This window comes from Sitophilus oryzae, unplaced genomic scaffold, assembly GCF_002938485.1.
Source record: "Sitophilus oryzae breed Bouriz unplaced genomic scaffold, Soryzae_2.0 scaffold_1499_pilon_pilon, whole genome shotgun sequence".
Lineage (NCBI taxonomy): Eukaryota > Metazoa > Arthropoda > Insecta > Coleoptera > Curculionidae > Sitophilus > Sitophilus oryzae.
Genome location: NW_022146168.1, coordinates 4,974,845 through 4,998,768, shown reverse-complemented (window position 1 = coordinate 4,998,768; position 23,924 = coordinate 4,974,845). Strand labels below are relative to the sequence as shown.

The 23,924-nt window shown below is 31.7% G+C and overlaps 1 protein-coding gene across 1 annotated transcript; it reads left to right on the top strand.

Moving 5' to 3' along the window:
• Positions 1-3: 3 nt before the first annotated feature.
• On the top strand, positions 4-23,924 carry LOC115877888. The gene is made up of 14 exons (XM_030894239.1): positions 4-282; positions 429-563; positions 2,437-2,593; positions 6,960-7,202; positions 9,228-9,439; positions 9,556-9,700; positions 10,951-11,156; positions 11,918-12,205; positions 17,437-17,719; positions 17,877-18,181; positions 19,608-19,987; positions 20,148-20,398; positions 21,061-21,207; positions 22,167-23,924. Exons 2-14 carry the CDS (start codon positions 429-431, stop codon positions 22,442-22,444), a joined length of 3,030 nt encoding a protein of 1,009 aa, XP_030750099.1. The 5' UTR covers positions 4-282; the 3' UTR covers positions 22,445-23,924.

The following is a 23,924-nucleotide window of genomic DNA, read 5'->3' as shown; positions in this document are numbered from 1 at the left end:
CAGTGGGAAATCCAGAAAATCACGCAAAACGTCGGAGAGGGTTGAAACATATGTTTTCCTCTGTATCAAAGTCGACCAACATTATTTTAAGATGTTTTCCGCCGTGTTTATATTCTTTATTTTCTATTGATGTTTCTAGTTAGTTGTTTATTAATGTAATTAGTGCTGTAAAACAATCGCAGAGTGTTTGTAGAAATCTGTACCTGAAATATATTAGTGTTTACATTACGGTGTTTATATACTATATCTACCTGTAGACAAACACCTCTGGAAATTTTATAAGTAAGCAAATAAAAATTAGAATATATTTAAAACACTTTCTAAAATATTTTTTTTTATATTTACATATATGTAACTTTTAATAAATTTATACGTAGTTTAAAATATATACGGGGGTGTCCCGAAACGTTATATTTTTTTGTGTTTAGATGGTGATAAAGACAGCAACATATTCAGGCATGAATCTAAAGGGAGAAATTAGGGAAAGCATTTCTTTAGATGAAGATGACCTCAGTGACGTGGAAGATGAGGTTTTTATTAGAGATGGGAAAAACGGATATAAGGTAAGTTAAAAGTGTCTAGTTTTTATTAATACATAGCCTTGTTTATATATAATCAAGGATACATAGTATGAAGTTTAATTAAGGGCATTGTACCATACAAGGATTCTTTGATATTCGAAGCCATATGTAGGCTAGCCAAAGGGTGCAAGCTGTCACTGGATCCTACACTGCCCTGTTAATGAAAAGCCCTTATCTGATACCTCGAACAAGTTAAGAAGTTTTTTGTTAATATTTGTACACTCAGATGCAAAAAAACGCAACGGAGAAATTTTTGGTCAAATTTTTACAGTGTTATATTTTTGTTATTTTTAACCCTATTTGATGAATTCTTTAGTAAGCTGTATATAACTATATCAACTTTAATTCGTAAACTAAGTTTCTTATAAACTTGAGTATTTGGCATATTTTACAGAGGGTTAATCGAGGGGTTACTTTTTTACCCTAATTTTAAAACAACCTGTGCAATAATTTCGCGAGTAAATTTTCCTAAAATATACCTAATTTTTCAGTCAGGACCATGACTCCTGAGTATTTTGTTTTTTGATTCATATCAATACATGCTTTGGTTAATTTTTAAGAGCGAAATGAACAGATCACGATCAATTTGCAATTTTTTTTAATTATCATTACTTTTTGATGTATTTTTTAATATGACGAGGTGGTTTTGGTGACTAATGTCGTAACGTCATATTACGCTTTACTGGAAACTCGCTATACTAAATTAAAAAAAAAAAAACGTTAGAGACTAACGATACAGTTCTTGTTTTAATAAACATTAATAACGATGACTGAACTAACGATATTAAAGAAAACATCTGTAATACCCAAGTATAGAAATAGAAAAAAAATTGTAAAAAATACGCTAATATTTTGTAGGTATTGCCTCCCTTGGCTGCTATAACTACCTTTATATTATGTCCGTTCATACTGTCATTGAGGCTGCATATTGAGGCATCATATTGCGTTATGCTTTCCCATTCTTCTTTAAGGACCAAGCGAAGTTCATTTAATGAAGCTGGTACCGCTGTGCGACCTCTAACCCTCCTGCCAAGCATTTCCCAAATGTCGAACATGAAGGGCATAGTAGTATATAATTCACAATCATCACCAAAGCCGCCTTGTCATATTGAAAAATAATTTCAAAAAGAAATGATAATTGAAAAAAAAATCAAATTGTTGGTGGCAAGTTCATTTCGTTTTTAAAAATTAACCAAGGCATGTATTGACATGATCCAAAAAACAAAATGCTCAGGAAACATGGTTTTGACCATAAAATTATATTATAGGAAAATTTACACACAAAAATTATTGCACAGGGTGTTTTGAAGTTAGGGTAAAACACATTCCCTTGATTAACCCTATAATATAATATGCCAAATACTAAAGTTTATAAAAAACTGAGTTTACGAATTAAAGTTGACATAATTATATACAGCTTGCTAAAAAATTCATGAAAATAGGGCTAAAAATAATAAAAATATAACACTTTAAATTTGACCAAAAATTGCTCCGTTGCGTTTTTTTGCATCTGGGGTGAAACTTTATTTTATTATAATCCAAAATAAAGCAAAATAAAATGTTTTGCTTCTCATTTCGTTGGAATATATACCTTGATGTTTTTAGTGATACACTTGTATCTCAATTGTAGTTAAGGCGTTTTGCGTTAACACGGCAGTACATTAAAAAAGGATTCAAAATATAATATCTAGCTGTTATTTAATTATATTAAATAAAATTTATATATTTACAAATTTATTTTTTTTAGTAAAATTGTGTATTAGATTTATTTCAGGAATTTACCTGTTTGTTTATTTGTATCATTGGATTTTAATTGCTTGTTTAAAAGCGTTAAACGTTTGTACTAAAATTTCAGCTTGCTGAAGAGCTCAATGTAAAAAGGCCCTTGATGGCCCCTAGAAGAAAAATTGGAAAGCATGACTGTTCAGGTTCAAGACTAAAAGCCAAACACACCTGCAGAGCTTGGTGCAAACCCTGTTGTTATGTCCTGGCTTCCCTAAGCGTCCTCATTGGTAATCTATGTCTTTTTATAATAATACCTATTTTAAAATCAAACACAAGTATTTTTTGTAAAATATTTTCTGAAGGGTTCATTTTAAGTTGTCATGTTTTGTACTACTTTACTTATTGGCTCTGCTGAATCCAGGAGGAGTTTTGAAGCTTATAATCTTTAGATCAAGGAAGCTTCTTGGTTTGATTTCCAAATCAAAGCAAACGAAATACCGGCTGCGTCGTGGCAAAGTGGCTCACCCCTATAACTTTTTTATTTTTTCAGATAAAAAAAAACGAAATTTGGTATGTTAGTATATGACATAAATTACTTTATGTATAATAATATTTTATTAATTGACGTATTCAATTGTTTTTGGTCACTTCCTGTTTCACCGGAAATGTCTACAACTTTTGATTTTTAAATGGCACTCTCGTCACTCTCGTCACTCTCGTCACCCTCGTTATATTTCTACTTTATTCGATAGCCAAGTGACACTCTGAATAGAATGACATATCATATGTCAACTTTTGACATTTTTGCATATGGTTTATGTAAAATTGTAACATGCGGTTCATAACGACAATTTGACTCGAAATGTCAAGTGTGTGGCACCAAATTATTCTTAAAAAAATGCCTTTTCCAAATATGCTAATGAGCCACCCTTGTTCCATTTGAAAAAATTGAGATATGACTAAAAATACGATTTGGGCATTTTTTAACCAGCCAGGACAAGATACGAAAAACATTAAACGATCAAATCTATTTTTCCAATTCTCTTTTATTAAAAAGTAGTGTTTTTAACACAGCCATGGCATTCTAGATAGAGAAATTTAAAATACGATTTTGTTTTAAGCGAAAATGTCAAAAGTTGTCATATGATATGTCATTCTGTTCAGAGTCATTTTCTATCGAATAAAGTAAAAATATACCGAGGGTGCCATTTAAAAATCGAAAGTTGTAGTAATTTCTCACCGGAAATGTTTCACCAAACAGGAAGTCAGCAAAAACAATTGAATACGTCAATCAATCCTAATTTGTCATATACTAAAACACCAAATCTCGTTTTTCTATCCGAAGAAATAAAAAAGTTATAGGGCCACTTTTGAGACGCACCCGGTATATATATACTTTTGTCACTTTTTATTGCAAAACCAACTACATATGTAGCAAATTAAAACAAATATATATATTTTGAGTCAGAGTAAGTGCAAAACAATCTAAAAACTTTGATAAAATTCTGTATTATAGGTATTAATCATCAAAATACAATTTTTTAAATTTGTAGTAGATGAAAAATATGCCGTTAGTTTGAATCACTCAACACGTAGTAGTGTACCTAATAATTTTAGTACAAATTATAGTTTTGAAGAAAATATTAATAATTATACGTGTTTTCCATTTAAAAATAATAAATAATTTGCGGTTGTACAATTATTCTGAGTCACGTATTTAACACTAATCGGTAGAAATTGTATTATGGTATTTTTAGAATAATAATTGTGTGATAAATAAATACTGTTTTTTTTTAAAACTACAAGGGCAATGTGAAAATAAAATGAAATTAATTGTATCACCCTGTATATTAAAAATAAGTTTTAAAATTAAAATTACCATTGCTCTCAGTTGCGTAAATATTGTCAAGTGAGTTCTTGTTTTCTTAATTGTGGGTGTTCTATTTAAAAAAACGAAGAAAAATTGTTTTATATTTTAGAAAGTTTGGCGTAGAATTTTGAACACCCAGTATGTTTTAAGATTACCATATTTATATCAAAGTAAGTACAGACCATCTAAAGTAAATAACTAATATAGTTTTGATTTCAGGACAGTCCTTGTATTTTTAATCATTTTTTTTAAGAATGACTGAAAAATAAATATTTTTTATTTATTTATTAATATCTCTGAAACTATTGAAATTATTAATTAATATTTATATTTACACATATAAATTAATTGAAGAATTATGAATGAAGATAAGAATTATGTAAAGAGATGTGAAAGGAAGCCAATAATGCAATAATATACAGGGTTTTCCACTTAAAAAAAATCATCCCGATTCACTCACACTTTTTTGAGCCACCCTTTAGAAGTTAAAATTTTCCTGAAATCAGTAACGGCTCGTGACCCTGGTGACTGGGTAGGCGACAAAATTTTAGTTGCGTCTATTTGCGCCCCCTAATTTACTTAAAAAACATAGCTCAAGAATATTTAGGACAAAACTAAAGCAAAAATTACAGCATTCAACGTAAGGACATAATGATTGACATAATGTACAAGTATATGTTTTTTTATCTATTACTATGAAGTTACTATGGAGTACATCATAAAATTTTATTTATTTACGCAAACTTGGTAGTAAAAAAATTGGTAGTATTGAGGAAAAGAATAATTATGTTTTATATGTATATTAAATTGATGAGTCGGTCTCTTGATAAAGAAAAGTTATTTATTATTATATCAGTAAAATCATCAGATTGTTGAAGAACTGTGAAAAGATCTTTTTAGATTGAAAGTAAGGCAAGTGAAGATAAACGTTTATTTTGCATGGATTCTCTACTATAAATTTTAATGCATTTCAAACATGATGTCTCTCAACCCAAGTACTTGTAAATGGTGTAGTAACAAACAAAAGAAACAATTTGAAAGCCTCTGGAAATATATTTCCAGGATTATTCTCCTTAAATTATTTTATAATCGAAATTATCATATCTATTATCAATACCTGCAATTTATTCATTAATTTACGTTGGTCAAAATTTATTCAATTTATTCATTAATTTACGTTGGTCATTAATTTACGTTGGTTCTTTAAATTTCGGATCCGCAAGAGACAAATAAAAATAATTGAGGCATACGAGTACCTATCTGCAAACCTTATTTCTAAATGTATAACAATGTTATCTAATATTTCATAAAATAAAATTCGCAAAGATATTTGACTTAGCCGCTTTTATCGAATTGAAATAGCACACTGAGACTTTTCTGTAATATCTGTTGTATCGTCTTCTTGCACCGAATAAAATAACGCGCTTTTTTATTTTGGATTATTTTATTTCTGTGACGTGTTCTGAAATACAACCGGTTATATCATATCATTTTGAATAATCTCGGACAAGCCCGAAAAATGTTTCCAATTTGCTTTAAACGTTTTTTGAATTTTCATATAAAAATTTTAAATGCTACGTATAATGAATCATATGAAATATCCCCTTAACGAAATGTGATATATCCCCTTATGAAAGATCGGGAATATTCCCTTAACTTCTAAGCCTACCGAGCCTCCACGACTTCATTCGAAGGCGACCGGAGATTTCGCCTAAGCTTCGCCTTAATACGATACTCCGACTTACGTCGCGTCGCTACCGCACGATGAGTTAGACAGAGATAGAAGACTGCCGTACGTCGTGCATCGACTCTGATAGTAGGCGATGCAGAAATCGCCGAACAAAGGAGAAGTGTCTAGCCCTAGCCGTCAACTATTAAGCTTGACCAATCAGGTTGGTTAGCGTGGTTATTTGGAGTGTGTTAATTCATTTGTGTTTGTCAAAAACTCTAACGTGATTGGTCGGGCTTAATAATTGCCTGTTAGGGCTAGACACAAGTGAACAAAGGCACCCCAACGGTCAAAATTATTTTGTTTTCTAATGCAGCGGCACAGTCCGCATACGCCAGCGATAGTGAATATTTTAATATACAAGACCACAAATATTATATTGATTATTAAAACACACTTCCGCGTATTAACAGTATTTTTATGTATTGGCAACATTAATAGTAAATAATGTAATGTAATAAACCGCTTAAATTCTGCCAAAATTTTAGGGTAGGCGCCGCCTACCTTGCCTACCCTGACGAGCCGCCACTGCCTGAAGTATATTCTAGTACATACTTCGGTTAAAAAATTCATTTTCCGTTTAAAATAAGTCACGTGATGGTGTGATAATAGATAAAAAATTCTTATAAAGTATTTTTTTAAGTGTCAACGATTCCCTCGTGATCATACGTCCCTCTAGATCATAAACCTTTTTAACTATTATGGTATATCTATTTTCTAACATAATTATAAGAAGAATGATATATGCTTTAGCAAATTATTGTCACTTTTGTCACCATTTTTATAATATATACAGTTAACGAAACTGAAACAACTAAAACAATGACATATTTACTATCATGCAATGAGAAATCAATTTGCTAAGGTCACTTAATATACTGCACACAAAATATTTCTGAGTTTTTTGAAGAATCGAAAAATTGCATAATATACAGGGTGTTCCATTTGGAATAAGTAAGTTGGTACTGGCCCACTGTTACACGATACACCCTGCATAAAATACTTACACCCTGAAAAAAATATATATAAGTACCATTTTATGTTTTCTTTTTAGGTCTAATAGTATTGGTAGTCGTCTTGGTTTCCATATATCCATTACCTCTGGACAGATTAAGAGACTGGATAATATCCAAACCAAAGAGTACAGAAATTAGAGACAAACCTTTGCCTTGTACCAATTTGAAAGTTAGCGAAGTTTGGTCTACGAATTTACCTATTTTAACCAGTGATTCCCCTGTGAGAGTATTGGACATAGATGGGGATAAAGTCGATGACGTCATATTTGGATTTGGTACAGGTAAATGCTAGAAAAAAGACTGTTTTGTACAAACACATATTTTTTAGTAAATCTCAAAACAAAAATATAATGTCAATCAAGATAATGGACTTTATCATTGATTCGCCCTGTACAGGGTGTCCCACAAGAATAGCACTCGGCTGTATCTCGGAAACTATTAGTCGTAGGGCATGCGGAAAAAAATATTTATAACTAAAGAGACCATGAAAAACTGCTGAAAACTATTTTCAAGTTTGTAGAACGACCGCTAGAGGGCGCAACTGCTATGGAAACTAAGTAAATGGATTTTTTACGAAGTTTTGCCTAGATAAAGTGTACTATAAATAATAATAGCTTCACAATATTCAGTAAATTTGGTATCTTTATTGTTAGAACCATTTTCGCCTGTCTACTAAATTAAAGTGGTGGGGGAAGATTAGATCTGTTATTATTTAAATGTTAATAACTTCGGACTGGATGATCGGAATCCAACAAACAGGGGCTCGTTTAAAAGAGCGTTTCTTACTCTATATTATGCAATATAAAGAATAAAAATAAGCTTCGGAACGTAGACGCTAGGGGGAGCTATTTTATAACTTAACAAACATTACGCGTTTTTCCAAAAAAATAAATGCGATAGTATGTGTAATTTTAGCTGATACTAAAGAGTAATAAAAGCTTAAAAAGTCAGCGAAAACAGCATCTTGATATCTTTATTCAAACCAAAGTTATTAGCAAAATTTTAATAAATACGAAAAAACAAGCCCTTAATTAGTACCTTATTTTTCTAATACGGTATCACTAGCCCTCTGGATTGTGACCATTCTAATCAAAAATAAGATAAAAAAGATTATTTTATTCAAAAAATCGACAATGTACCGGAATACCATAATACTAGGTGTATTGGTGTATTAATATCTAATAATTAAGATATCAATGACAGTGAACAAGAAACGACGTCTCAGTGAATTCATAGTAGGCTTTGGAAAAAAGTTGGTTTTAAAAGGATTAAACATCAAAATATTATTATATCGACATTTTGATAGTCTCAGCAGCGTTTTTTAGGTTTTGATTACTTTTCTAAAACTGTCTTTCTTCAAAAGAGAAAAAAACGCTGCTAAGAATACCAAAATGTTGACCTAATAACACTTTGACGTTTATACGTCAAAAGCAACTTTTTTCCAAAACCTACCACGACTTCACTGAGGCTTCGTTTCTTATTTACTGTCATTGATATCTTAATTATTAGATATTATATCTGGTATTATGGTATTGTGGTATATTGTCTATTTTAGAATAAATTAATCGGTTCTATATTATTTTTTATTACAATGGTCATAATCAAGACTGTTACCGTGTTATAAAAATAAAGTAATTAAGGGCTTATTTTTTCGTATTTATTATAATTTTGCTAATATCTTCGGTTTGAAAAAAGATATCAAGATGCGGTTTTCGTTGACATTTTAAGCTTTTATTACTCTTTACCATCAGCTAAAATTACATATAGTATAGCATTTATTTTTTTTTGAAAAAACGTGCAGTGTTTGTTAAATTGTAAGACAGCTCCCCCTAGCGTCTACATTTAAAAGCTTATTATTATTGTTTATACGGTATAATATAGAGTAAGAAACGCTCTTTGAAATGAGTCCCCGTTTGTTGGATTCCGTTGACCCTGTCCGGAGTTATTAATATTTAAACAAAAACAGATCTAACCTTCCTCCACAACTTAATTTTAGCAGATAGGCGGAAAATGGTTCAAACAAAAAAGATCCAAAATTTACTGGAGATTGTGAAGCTATTACTTAGAGTACACCTTATCTAGGCAAAACTTCGAAAAAAATCCATTTTCTTATTTTCCATAGGTAGCAGTTGTGCCCTCTAGTGGCCGTTCTATAAACTTAAAAATAATTTCCATCAATTTGTCATGGTCTCTTTAGTTATAAATATTTTTTTTCCGCAAGCCCTACGACTAATACTTTCCGAGATACAGCCGAGAGCTATTCTTAGGGGGACACCCTGTACAATTAACGCATTTTATCGTTTTAGGAGAAAACTACAACATCCTTCCCCCAGAAATTTTTTGTCCAGTTTTCTTAGGAGTGTCCCCACCATGCCGAGGGGGAATTATATCCCTAAACGGTGCATCGGGGGATATAATATGGAGACACTGGATCAACGACACTGTGTTTAGTCTCCATTGTACAGCGGATATAAATCAGGATAACTTAAATGATTGCCTAGCTACAGGAGTTGATGGGGTACGACTTTTCTTCTATGTGGTGTTGATTCTAACTGATTTCAATTATCGAAATGATTTACAATCAAACACTTCGTATTATGTATTTATTTTAAGTTAGTTTGTAATTTTTATTAGACAGTTACAGTCATCGATTCCAAAACTGGGCAGAGCATTTGGGAAATCAACGCAGGCAGAATGGACATATTCCTGATGAATTTTATTCCTGATCAGGACGGAGACAACGTTTCGGATATAATCAGTTCTCATTCATCATTGACAGGTTCGTAATTATACAGGGTGTTTCTAAAGACATGTATCATCTCTCGTTGGGAGATTCCTTACGTAAAAATAAGATTTATTTTTCACATCAATATAGGTCCGATTCTGCTTTGTTTCGTTGCTACAGGGTGTTAAAGTCTTTATATTTTTTCGATTTATTATAATTTTCTTCCAAGTACTTTTAGCGTTTCGAATTAAATTTTGAGGGTAAAAGTTACTATGAATATGACATATATTAAAGCTAAAAAAGTGTCGACATATTCACTAGGGACGTGCATATGAGTTATCACTGGAATATTTTTCTAAAAAAAGCATGGACGCCACTGACTTCTCTTTCTCTTGTGAGTGAAATAGTGGAAGCAGTTTAATGGCGATTAAAAGTTGTCTCTTGATATTTTGTCGATTTCGGCCTCTTTGATGAGATAAAGGAAATTTTATTAATTTGACTTGATCCAAGTCTAATAGCAACCTTTAAAAAAATTTAATATCATTAAGTTGTAAAAGTTTTAAATAAGTACTCATTGATTCCGCATCAGAAAATATGAGAAAAGTTACTATAAACATGGGTATGGAAGTGCATAGTTTTAGAGTTTAAACTTTTTAAAATTATGTTTTAATACAGATTATCTTAAATACCATTATTTTTTATTTAAAATTGCTGTAAGTTGGACTAATAGTAATAATATTTATTAATAAATTAAGTAAAATATATAATTTATTAATTTTATTTTAATTTTAATTTTATTAATTGTGATTAATAAAATTGCGTTTATCTCATCAAGGAGGCCGAATTCGACAAAATATCAAGATATAACTTTTAATTGGCATTAAGCGGCTTACACAATTTTGATATCAAAAGAAAAAAAGTCAGTGGCGTACGTTTTTTGAAAAATATTCCAGTGATAACCCATGTGCACGTCCCTGATGAATTTATCGACACTTTTTTAGCCCTTTTTATAGTAATTTTTACCTTCAAAATTTCAGTCGAATCACTAAAAGTAAGTAGGAAGAAAATTATAATAAATCTAAAGATTATTAATAATTTAACACCCTGTAGCTACGAAACAAAGCAGTATCTGTCCTATGTTGATATGGAAAATAAATATAATTTTACGTGAGGAATCTCCCTATGAGAGATGGCACATGTTTTTTGAGACACCCTGTAGATAGCAATAAGAGAAATGAAAATTCTTAATACAGATTTTCATTTAAGTATCTACCATAAAAAAATAAATATTTTTTATCTATTAGGTGATGAAAATGGTCATATAATTCTGTTATCTGGAAAAACTGGACGTGAGCTCAAAAGACTGTCAGTACCAAACGGATCAAAGACCTTTTATATGCCCCAGATATTTAAGCAAAATAGTACGACTACGATGGTACTGTATGGAACGGGAAGTCCAAACACACCTGGAAAGTTAAGAGTTATCTCTTTGGATAGCATAGATTTCTTGGTAATGATTTGGCCTGGGTTCTCTACCGGGTGCATCTCAAAAGTGGCTCACCCCTATAACTTTTTTATTTTTTCGGATAAAAAAATGAGATTTGGTATGTTAGTATATGACATAAATTAGAATTTATTGACGTATTCAATTGTTTTTGGTCACTTCCTGTTTCACCGGAAATTATTACAATTTTTGATTTTTAAATGCCACCCTCGGTATTTTTTTAATTTATTCGATAGAAAATGACACTCTGAATAGAAGGACATATCATATGTCATATGACAACTTTTGACATATATGTATTTGCTTAAAAAAACATCGTATTTTAAATTTCAATCTAGATTGCCTTAGTGAACGAATCTAGATTGCCTTATGGAACGAGGGTGGCTCATTAGCATATTTGGAAAAATATTTTTTTTATAAAAAATTTGGTACCACACACTTGGTATTTCGAGTCAAATTTTTGTTATGAACCGCATGTTTACAATTTCAAATAAACCATATGCGAAAATGTCCAAAGTTGACATACGATGTGTCATTCTATTCAGAGTGGCATTTTCTATAAAATCTTGTCGAATAAAGTTGAAAAAATAGAAAAGTTTCAGGGGTGAGCTACTTTTGTGACGCACCCGGTATATGCAGCAAATATGGTATCAATTTCAGAAATTACCTAAATACAATATTTTCTTTCGTGGTGTTTTAATATCTAACATAGTCTCATTAAAAAAACACTGATTTTGTGTATTTAAATCGAAAAATAACTATTTTAGCCAAACAAATCTACTACAGTGTACGAAGACAAGTACAAAGGCATATTGACCCAAGCAGTCTTGGTGGATATTTCTGGAGATGGTGTACCAGATATAATATCGTCCATGTACAATTCTACGGTGGTGGCAATTGATGGAAAGACTTTGGTACAAATCTGGAACTACTCTATTCCTGATGCCGTGACTAGTATGATTCCCACTCCGGCATATTTTAATAGCGACAATGTGACGGATTTCCTAGTTGTTTATCAAAAATACGACAATATCTTTCATTATAATTACACGCAAGTAAGTTTATATTACAGAAACTTGAGGTTTAATCGATTGGTGATTTTAAGAGTCTATTACGCTGTACTGTTCGGATCGCTCTCAGTGGTCGGGTAAACGCTTAGCCCAATCCTGCCGTGTTAAGCAACACCTAAAATTCCAAACACACGTGCTTTGATTAAGGCTTGAATAAGGTTTGCAGAGCTTCAGCATTTGCCATAAAATAGCTAGCAATTTGTTACAAAACCATATAAATTATATATCACTGTAATCACAAAACTTCAATCTCTTTCCGTATTGTAACGGAATTTTAAATTATGTCTTTATTTTCGAGAAAATTTAGTCCAAACATAAGGAATATTTTGTTGATGTTTCACCATCAAAATCTTAAAAATAAAGAAGTTGTCTAAAAATGTGCTACGAAAAAAACGGATATAGTATGATCCTCTATCTTTAATTTCCTTCTTCATTTGTGTAAAAATACCTAGCCAGTTTTACATAAAACGTTAAATGCCGAACGCTTATTTTACCATGCTTTTTCGGACTTCGAAATGGACTCTTAAGCAAAAATTATTCACTTTTTTTGAAAAACTACGAGAAATTTGGTGTGCAGAAAGTGTCGTTTTTTTGTGTTTGTATTTCTTGTATTTTTATCATCAAAGATTCATAGAGACAGAAATAAAGATTCCTGTGTATAAATAAAGAAAACGTGATTTTAAAGAAATGAGAATCATAAAATTAAAGATTATGATGGGAAGAATACAACTGATGGTTATACTCTTGTTTATATATTCTTAAAGTTGATCAACCGACTAGACAAAATGTGCTGCCAACTGGAGGACAAATCGTGAACCTTTCGGGGCGGAGTCAAAAATATCGATTATTTTCGTTATTTTCCTCAGAGTAATGTAATAAAATAGCCCGGGTTTCTGCGAACTTTAATAGTGATCAGTTGATTAAGAAATTTAAACGAAACTTATTTTATTGTAAATTGTGGATTATTTTTTGCCTGTTATTTTAAGAATTCTAAACCGTATTAACAAAGAAATTATTATTTCGATATGTTGGTACATTATTTATAATTTATGATAATGCTAATTAGCTGTTAATTAATATATAAAAAAAAGTTACCTATTTTAATTTGATTTAATGTAGGTTTATAAAGAATCATTTCATTTTTTTTAAAACATAAAACTTTTTACATTTTTGGTGCCAACTAACTGGCATGGTATTATTGGTATGGAAATTAGCCAAGAAAGAAAAATTGGCTATAACTTGTAATTTTCGAAAAAACATATTATACCTATATCGCTGAAAAGCTTAAAAATGGCGCTTTTATGAAGTCATGGCCAACTATGGTTTCCATTTAAAAAAAAAAACATAATGTTTGTGTCATATGTCAAAAATGACAGGCTTTAGGAAAAAACAAAAACACAAACTCATTAGGTATGTGATTATCTACAACTTTTATCTGAAACTTTTTGTCTAAAATACCGTATGATCGAATAAAAATGGCGTCAGCGATGGCTATGAAATGACAATCGATGATATTTCCCATATAATTTTACATATAAAATGACAGCGATCTTCATTTCATAGCCATTGTTGACGCCGTTTTTATTCGATCATACGGTAGATTATAATGGAATTAGAGACAAGTTTTAAAATAGCCAAAATTTGTTTTTTTCGAAATATCTAGTAAACCTTGAACTTCTCCGAAAAATCCGAAAGGCGCATATTTATGACCCTACAAAACTGCAATTATTCTTTCCCCATTTAATCGACTCTCTATCTCCAGTAGTTTCCGAGATACCCATAGAGAACATCGATCGTAGGAAACTCACCCTGTATAGTATTTAGAAACTAACTGTTATTATTATTTGACTAGATTAATTTGATTAATAAGACTCGATTAATTTAATTTAAAATAAATTTGATCAGATTTTTTTTTCGTATATTCTACTACCAGAAAACCAAAATTATATGATAACGCACTTTTCAACGAAGTTGAAGGAAGATATAGTGTATCTATCACAATACTTAATAGAATTATTACAATTAGAAGAAAAACAAAAAGAAAATATACCCAAATACCTCATCTACAAAATAAACTAATATAATATCTTATAAAAACACTACACAACTACTTCTTGTATTCTACCCTGAAAAAATCATCAAACTTACTAATTAATCAAACAAAAAGAAAAAATAACCAAATTATCCCTTCACCTACTACTTAACTACAAAATAATAAACTATAAAAACACTACTAAACTATTTCTGGTATTCTACACTAAACATTATAATTAAACTTAATAAAATTAATCTAATTTTACACGACAACTACAAAGAAATAAACATTTTTTTAAAACTAGAAGAAACAGAACTTCGATACGTGCGACCAGTATAATAGATCAGGCGGACAAAGAATATAAAATACTTTAAAAATGTGCATTAAGAAAGAAAAATATCTCGAAAATTACCTAAACAAACATTTTTTTTTCTTATCAGTGAAAAGCATCGGTCTCGTCGGCCTTGCGGAATTTATCGGGTATTTACAATGGTCGAATTGTATAATTACCAGCTTTTATAGCATATCTAATAGACAAAAAGTATCTGGTCGATTAGTAACCAATTGGCACAGTCCGAAAATTATCGATTTTTATTTTCTCTGTTTTTATTGGTCGCTTCAAAATTCAGAGTAACAAAAAATATTTTTCTGTAGTAAAAGACTATGAAATACGCCCCGCCATCTGGTGCTTTACATCCATAAACGTCTTAGGTTGAGCTACTTTAAAAATTCATATAAATTTTTTTTTTTTTTTTTTGAAGGTTTATACCAATCGTAGAGAAGCGACAAAACGAATCCCGCCTAAAATTTGGAGTGGGAGGTAAACCGGCTAACTGTCATCTCAACGTGTTTTCCGAATACGGCCAGCGTTGCCATTGTTAATGATAATGTCCTGAAATCTTAATATTTTTTTATTTGTGTACATAATTAATCTTTTTGAATTAATTAATCTATGTTTTATCCTTACCTTATAATAGTACTTAAAGAAAGAACTAATCTTCGGAACTAAATATTATTAAAACTTAAAATAGATGCAGGTTGTTAGCGTTTAATAAACAATAATTAGAAAATTAAAACTATGTATTAGAAAATTAAATTATTTTTTATCGCAAATATAAAATATTAGCGACGCTAATTTGAGTTGTGTTATCTTTAAATGTAATAGGTATGGCTTTTTATGTAAAATATGATTTTTTAATATACAGGGTGAGTCTTAAATAAGTGCAAATATTTTCAGGGCCGGTAGATCTCGATAAATGAAGCATAATATTGTTACAGATTCCGTGGGTCCACTATTTAAACTCACGATAAAATACTTAACGAATTTATTTGTCTCACTCTGTACACACAACTTATACTATTTACAACACAATTTATGCAACTACTATTACTCTAACGGTATTTCGCGGTATTATCAAACTACAGACTATCTTCAGACTGGTCCAACTGTCAAAGCGCGGGCCTTATATACCCCCTGGCGATGGTTTCTGGAATTTTCTAAAGAATTCTGTAATTTTCTTTTACTTTCTGGCGAATTCGCCAGGTTCCTCAATGCACGTTGCGATTATGTAGCAGTAATGCAGTTATGCAGCCAGTAATACACCTTGATCTTGACAATATTTTCTCTTTACGGTTTTTTCTAATAAGTTCAGAATAACCGAGATTCTTTGAAAATTAAAAAAAAAATGCTTACATTTTCAGAAGCGCTGAATCTTTTCTGGGTTTTCTTTCTTGTAAATTTAATCTACCACCTATGTTCTCATATTATAGAGATATTATGTTTTTTAATCATCTGCTGGATGCACTGCAGAAATAAAGTGGTTTGGTGTATTGTGGTAAATTAGTGTTTTATTTTGCTGTTGTTACACCGCGGTTCGAACCCTCAATTCTATAATTATGTTATTTACTTTTTAGTTTGTTTTAACTCTTGTGATAACAGCTGATAAATATTCGAAATTGTCTTAAAATTGTTTTATTTATCATTTTGATTAAAAAAAACACTTTCAAATATTAATTTCGAAACAAACAATATTATCAGATACGATTTGAAAATGTCCCTCTAAAAGGAATAGGTTAGAAAATGGTTAGAACGCGGTAAACCCGCAAACCGTGGAAAACCCTTAAATCTTAAAGGATAGTTACTATTCAATATGATTCCTAAATATTTATAATAATATACTATTTTACACATGTTTTTTCAGTGTATAGCTTTTCTCATTTTTTTTTGCCTTCGTTGAATTTCTCTCAGTGCAGCTATATACCGGCGATCTCTCAAGTACGCCAATTTGACGGTCACAAAACTTGGTCCCTCTCTCTCACTTCAATAGTGCCGACGGTTTTTGTCGCTTATCTACGATTGTTCTCTGTTATACCGCCGTGTTAACGACAAACGCCATAACTACTAGAGATGAGCAAAACTGCGATTCTCCAATCGCAATTGAAACTGCGATTTTGATTATTAAATCGCTGCGACTGTATCTTGTGACTGGGATATTAATATTTCAATATTGTATTAGATATATATAGCTTAAGAATTCGGAAAAAGTGCTATAAGTCAGCCCGTGCATACGATCAAAAATACCGTAATTCCGCAAGAACCCCACAAGTCACAAGTACAGTCACAAGTCTTAACGGCAAAAACCTCAATAGTCCGCTACTTGTTGTGGTTTGGTTATTTGTCGTTCGTAATAGTTCGAACAGTTGCTAAGAGGACTTAGTTGTTTCCACGGTTTTTGCCAAAATTCCAACAAAAAAAACACAAGTCTAACAAATTCACGCCCTTCCTAACTTAAAAATAAGAAAAAAAAATAAAGAAAACTAGTTTTCTGTAATTTCAGATTATAACCAGAGCTCACACAGAAAAAACGACAATTTAAATTTAAATGGGAGCAAGATATACGTTTTTTTAGTTTTTCCAAATTTCGAAATATCTGACTAATGGGGTTTTTGCCAGAAACCCCTCAATTGAGATTCCAATGGGTAATTAAAAAGATAAAGCTATTTTTTAACTAAATGAAAATCAAAAACACTTTCTCTTCCTTTATTTTCGGAATAATAATGAATATAGTTTCACGTCATAAATAATATTATACTCAGTTAAAGTAAAAGCATTGAATAACTCTAAACAAAAAGGAATACGTATACTATTTCTGGGTATAATTAAATCAAAAATGTTTTTCAGACTTTGATAATCGATGGTTTTACCGGACAGCCGGTATATCAGCCGCTCAGTGGCGGGTTAATAACGCAAGGCAGTGGCTTGACCATGAGTATGGAGGGAAAAGGTCATGATATTTTCCTTTTCTGGACAAGAGAATGTTCAAATATGGACATACAAAGCGTCAGTGATCGGGTTAAGAAGTCTTTTGACCAATGCAGTAAACAGTTCAATTCAACTACTGTGGTGAAATTGAACGCTTTAAATGAATATCACCAACCGCCAGGGATAATTCTCTATAATTCAGGTAAAATCCTAAAATTACACAAATCAATCCGAATTAGTGTTTTAAGATGCTGTCGCGTTCCATCTATAACAACACTAACCACCATAAACAAAAAGTTTCGCGTTTTTTAGATCTTTTGGTCACACTGTATATTGTAATATACACCTGTTAATTTTAGGATCAAAAATAGCATACGAGTATAAAACGAAATCAACCACAATGAAGGTGAAAGATTATTACAAAACCCATGAGCTTCCCAAGGTAAACTACGCTACTCGATTGGTTGAAGAAAAAGGACAATCGGAAATCCCTAAAAGCTATAGCGGTGATCCAGTTCCAATAGGAATAAGGAAATATGGAAAATCCAGTTTTAGACACAAAGACAGACCGAGTGGAATCGTTAAAGAATTCAATATACCTGCTCAAAATGGAGAAGGAGGGAGTTTGAGTATAAATGAGCCTCAGTTGTCGATAACAGATCAGGTATTTACAAAGTTTTCTGAAAAATATTTTCCTTACAATCCTGTTTACTAGATTTTAAGCTGACCATAGATTAGTTACAATAGATTTCTATGAAGTGGTTGTTGGCTTACTTCACTGGCAGCTTCAGATTTATTGTGGTCTTATTTTAATCTTTAGGTTCCATTCTCCAATCGTATCATTTTCGAAAAATCTAATAACTTTAAAGGTGCCCATTCACATACAGTTCGTCGGTAGTTCTAGGACTGTACGATCTGAACTGAAGATCTAGACTTAGTCAGGCCCACACACAATGCACTTACGTCGAACGATGCGATCTTCAGTTGTGGGACTGTCAGTTTTTGAACTGAAGGAAAACTGTGCTTTCACCACACACATACACAAACATATCGTCAGTTTTAGTCGAATGATCTTGAAGTGAAAAATGTTTTTAAATACAAAAAATGCACTTCTCGTGCTTTTGTTACTGCAAGAGCCAATTACAAAGAAGAAAAAGCATTTCTGGGTGAAAGATGGGTAAAAGATTAGTGAAATATGGGTGAAAGATTGGTGAAAGACGGGTTCATTATCTCATATGAAGTGCGAAAATTAAGAACTAGTGCAACCCCAGATGAACGATTAAAAACTACCTCAGAATGAATGACACATATTTTAATAAACTTTTAATGATGGTTAAGCCCATAATATCAAAGAAAAATACAAAAACGGTTGACCTGAACGCTTTCATTTTCGCATTTTTTAAGTTTCTGTCGGAAAGCACTACGCAAATTGTTTATTCTTTTCTTTACAGAATCAATAGTTGTATCAACATTTGTATTAACAGTTTTATAAAATTCCAACAATTTTTCATAAGCTTTATTTTTCTTCTGTCTGTTTGAATAAACTTTACTTTTAATTTTCTACAGAAAGAGCAATTGCCTATACAAATCAATAAAATCGGTTAAAAAAGTAGTATTACAACTTAAATCGCTCATCTTTATAGTACAAAATCTCCAACTTGTCAAAAGATGGGAACGTACGATTAGAACTGTCGATTTTTCGCCATACACTTCAGTCGGCCATGAGATTGCGATCTGCAGATTCAGACCTGTCGACGGCCTGTATGTGTATGGAGAAATTTTAACTGACAATTTACAAATCGACAGTTCTGGATTCTGGACTGCCGGCGAACTGTATGTGAATGGGCACCCTAAGACACAAGCAGATATTCAGAAAGTTTCACAATTTCTTCTTCGATGCTCGCGCACCTTATGTCTAAGCAAAATCTTATTAAAGTTTAAAAGAAATCAAATCAATACCATCAAAAATCCGAAGCAATCAAAACTGGTTCTTGCAAGTGATTGGATAGTTACTCTCGGCTTCTTTTGTGCCATGATTTAATTGCTAAGGTTTAAAACTTTCTTTAGTAACGCTTAAAATGCTCTTTCAGGACACAAGACTTCCCGATCAATCACAGGTTGACTACAACATCTGGATGTCAGGACCAGACGACCTGGACTCGGATTTTTCCAACTACAATCTAGGTGACGACACCATCCCCTACAACCAAAAACAAATGCTGTTCGACGAAGTTGAGTCCAAAATGGCCCAGGCCAATCGGGATCCGAGGAGCAAAGAGAAGAAGCTGAATATAGCGAAGATGGGAACCATGGAACCGTCAAAGCTTCCCAAATCGACAAAGAAGAATCTGTCGGATAAAATCTATGGGTACAGAAACGTGCGACTGGCTAAGGATCGGTTGTTGAACGATCAGGAAAATTTGCCTACGGATATTCTGAGGGACACGTACTTCAAAAATGAGGAAAATAGGTATAAGGGTTTAGTAATAAAGCACAGAACAGTATTCATTAAACAACCAGTCGATTTTGATATTTTTTCAGCAGAGTGGCTCTATGAAAATAGAAATAATTTTGTAATCATCTTAGCCCTTTTACAATATTAAATTATTTTAATTTGAAATATATTGCAGATTGAAAAAAGCCAAATTCGAACAACGTGACGTTAACTCGCATCTAGTTGGCCAAGTTGACTCAATAGACGTCAAGAAGATATTGGAAGACGAAAAAGAAAACGGCATCTTGAACGGTTCCACTACTTTGTGGGATTTGGAAAATGAAAAGGAACTGAACGAGCAAGATGAGAGTGGATTTTTGAGAGACAAAAGACAAATTAGTATTCCCAGTAATATTTGGGAAACCCAGCCCAAAGTCTCCTCAGTAGGTAAGTTAGAAGTAGAGGATAAGACTATTATATTTTAGTAAATATGAAATGACAATTGCTGTTAATCGTTTTAATTTAAAGGTATGTTGTTTATGTTGCTTTTACATTAAAACGATTGACAGCAATTGTTTTAATTTAAAAGCAGGCAATAATCTACTCTATCGAAAGATGCTTGCAACTTATCTTAGATAGAATAGATAGGAACTATCGAAAACAAGAAATAGTCACGGGGTTTTAAATAGGACACTGTCTCCTCAATGAAAACCTCAGTAAATTAAAGCTAAGAAATAACGGCGAATGCCGACTCTTTGGGGAAAATGGGGAAACAACACAACACCTCATCACTGAGTGCGCGGAGATGAATATCATCCGTGCCATAAACTTTGGTATGGCTGATGTCGCAGATTAAGAACTAAGCTCTGTAAAACCGTCTCAGATACTGGCCTTTTTCAAAGCCCTGAGACTGTACGATGAGTTATAACTCAAGAAAGGGGGGCACAATAGTTCATAGCCCTATAAAGTCGCTGTGATTACATCGCTATCTACATCTACATCTTGTTTATGAATTTTTTAGGATGTCATCTATCGAAATCATATTTTCTACTCTAGACTATAAGAAATCTATTAACTACTTTCATATACGATTTTTCTCTATTCTTTAGGAGCAATTCTTGCATCAGCAAATTTTTCCAATACAATCGATGTGGTTTTCATAAAATATTGGCAACCTGTACAAAGTTCTTTGGAATCGTTATTGAGAACGGATATAGAAGAATGTATGGCTGCCAAATTTCTTCAAGTATCTCCAGGTTAGTAGATATTAGAATATATACATACTATATTGGTCACTTTATTTACGTGGTCTGTATTTTAATGCATACGACAAAGATTTTGAGATACAGGGTGCATCTCAAAAGCGGCTCACCCCTATAATTTTTTATTTTTTCAGATAAAAAAACGAGATTTGGTATGTTTGGTATGTATGGTTTATTTGAAATTGTAATATGTGGTACATAACAACAATTTGACTAGAAATACCAAGTGTGTAGTACCAAATTATTCGTAAAAAAATGATTTTTTTTCCAAAATATGCTAATGAGCCACCCTTGTTCCATTTGGAAAAGTTGAGATATGATTAAAATGTGCATCTTTTAACCGGCCAGGGGACAAGATACGAAAAACATTAGACGATCAAATCTATTTTTCCAAGGCTCCTTGATTAAAAATTAGTTATTATTAGCCATGACACTCTAGATTGCAACTTAAAATACGGTTATTTGTAAGCGGAAATGTCAAAAGTTGACATATTATATGTCATTCTATTCAGAGTGTCATATTCTATCGAATAAAGTAGAAATATACGGAGGGTGCCGTTTAAAAATCAAAAGTTGTAGACATTTCCGCTGAAACAGGAAGTGACCAAAAACAATTGAATAAGTCAATCAATCCTAATTTATGTCATATACTAACATAACAAATCTCGTTTTTTATCTGAAAAAATAAAAAAGTTATAGGGGTGAGCCACTTTTGAGATGCACCCGGTATATGACCAGTTAACAGACAGAGAGACAAAATACAAAGCAGCATAAAGTTCGTACGTGTGTAGGCAGGGTTAAGAATGAGCATGGTGGAAGTACAAATTGAAAGGGTGGGAACAGAGAATGGACAATGTTTTTTGAAAACCTCTGTAAAAAATACCCATTTATTTTTGATATCATTATATTTTTTCGCACATATTTATGTCCACTCTGTATATTATATATTCCAGATGAGAAAACTACAGCCTCCGAACAGAACGCCCTGTTCCAAAAAGAATGCCAAGACGAACAGGACGCCCTGAGAAGTAACTTCGTATATTTCAACCAATTGGTCCAGTTGAAATTAGGACAGATGACCGTCTACAGAATGAGGATAACGTGTAACTGCGACAGCAGTTATGACAGGGACATCAAAGCGAGATGTGTCAGATTTTTGCCGAAAGGTTCGCAAGGCTGGTCGGAATATTTGGGCCAAGCGGGAGACGGCATTTTTGTAAATAGGCCCTAAAGTATTGTAATATATTTGTAATATTAAAGTAGGGAGATAATCATTGGACAAAAAGATTAACGAGAGAATCGTTTAAAGCAACCAATAAAAGTTGCGACGTGAATGTCATCAAAGACGTCGAACTATTATCAAAATAAATTTCTAATAAATAAAAAATCGTTAGGAACGATTTTTTGTAAGCGCACTTGCAAAAGACATCGTCGTGGCAACATTGCGACCTGCATTCGTCAAACATTTTGATGACGTTCATGCCAAATTTTATTGATTTTCCTATGCATTATTTTTATATTCATACATTATAGACGGAACACTTTTACTATTACTACATCTTTTTTGTTTCTTTTAATTTCTTGTTTTACTTATATTGATAAATTTTGATTTTTTGCGAGTTTGATACTCTTTTCTGTGTTTTTTTTTATTATTTCTTGTTTATTTTAAAATTGGTTTTATACATAGTGTGAAAATCTGGAAAAGCGTTGTGTGAGGATTTGACTTATAGTGAGATTAATGTAAATTTTAGATAGGGGCAACTTCTCACTAGTAAGTAATTATGTACCTATATGATATACGTTATGAATAGTAAATCAATAATTTATGAAATCTGGTTAAAGTTAACTAATTATTAGTTTTCGTTCTTGCATTTTCGCATTTATTTATTATTTAGTTGTTTCAGTAGCGTATCTATAACTTTTGTTATTGAATAATTATATTAACTTGCTTATTTTTATTAGAAATATATTTTTTAACACTTAACAATTTTAATGCGTACTAACGTTATTTATTGACTTACTTGAAAATAAAACTTTTAGCAGATTACTGAGCCCTAATTTATATTTTATCAACACTTTAAAAAAAATAGAACGCCACTGATAAACCGGAATTTAAGTCAGCCATATTAAAGCTCCATCGCGGTCGAGCTAATTTTGTTGATATGCGCCTTTTTTAGTCTTTTTGTTCAATGTTAAATAGATAACTAATTGGGATAACTTATTTTTCTTCTCTTCTTATAGTTCTTCTCGCGATACTTTTCATCGAGTATTGTCTATTAAATAATTTGAATTTAGCCGGCCTCTGCTTTTATTCACACTATCTTAAAATTATTAAAAAAAACTACCAATATTTATATCTTTGACGGATCATCTTGGAAGAAGTTACGTGATAAGATTTATAGCAAGAAAGATGGAGAATCTTTATACAGTAGGTATGTCTCCGGATTGTATTTAAAAGAGGAAACAATTTTTTTGTTCTCTATAAAAAATGTTGCTTGTTCTAAAATGGTTAATCCCGTTTATACTTTTTCAAATTTCGGTATCGTTTTAGAGAAAATTAAAAAAAATGAAAATATAAGTACAATAGTTGAATTCTTACTAAGTCTTTTGTACCTACTAAGTACTTTTGATAGAATGTTATTGATAGAATTTTAATTAACGTCATATTTTTGCTGTTTTAAAATGTCAAAGAAGCACAAAATGTATTTAGT

What these genes read in the sequence shown, in the direction of transcription:
- LOC115877888 (XM_030894239.1), top strand. Translation starts at nt 429, where the DNA reads ATGGTGATAAAGACAGCAACATATTCAGGCATGAATCTAAAGGGAGAA. An exon ending in CATATTTGGATTTGGTACAG is followed by an intron (nt 7,203 to 9,227) that starts GTAAATGCTAGA and finishes TTATCGTTTTAG; the next exon opens with GAGAAAACTACAACATCCTT. An exon ending in TTCATTATAATTACACGCAA is followed by an intron (nt 12,206 to 17,436) that starts GTAAGTTTATAT and finishes AATGTTTTTCAG; the next exon opens with ACTTTGATAATCGATGGTTT.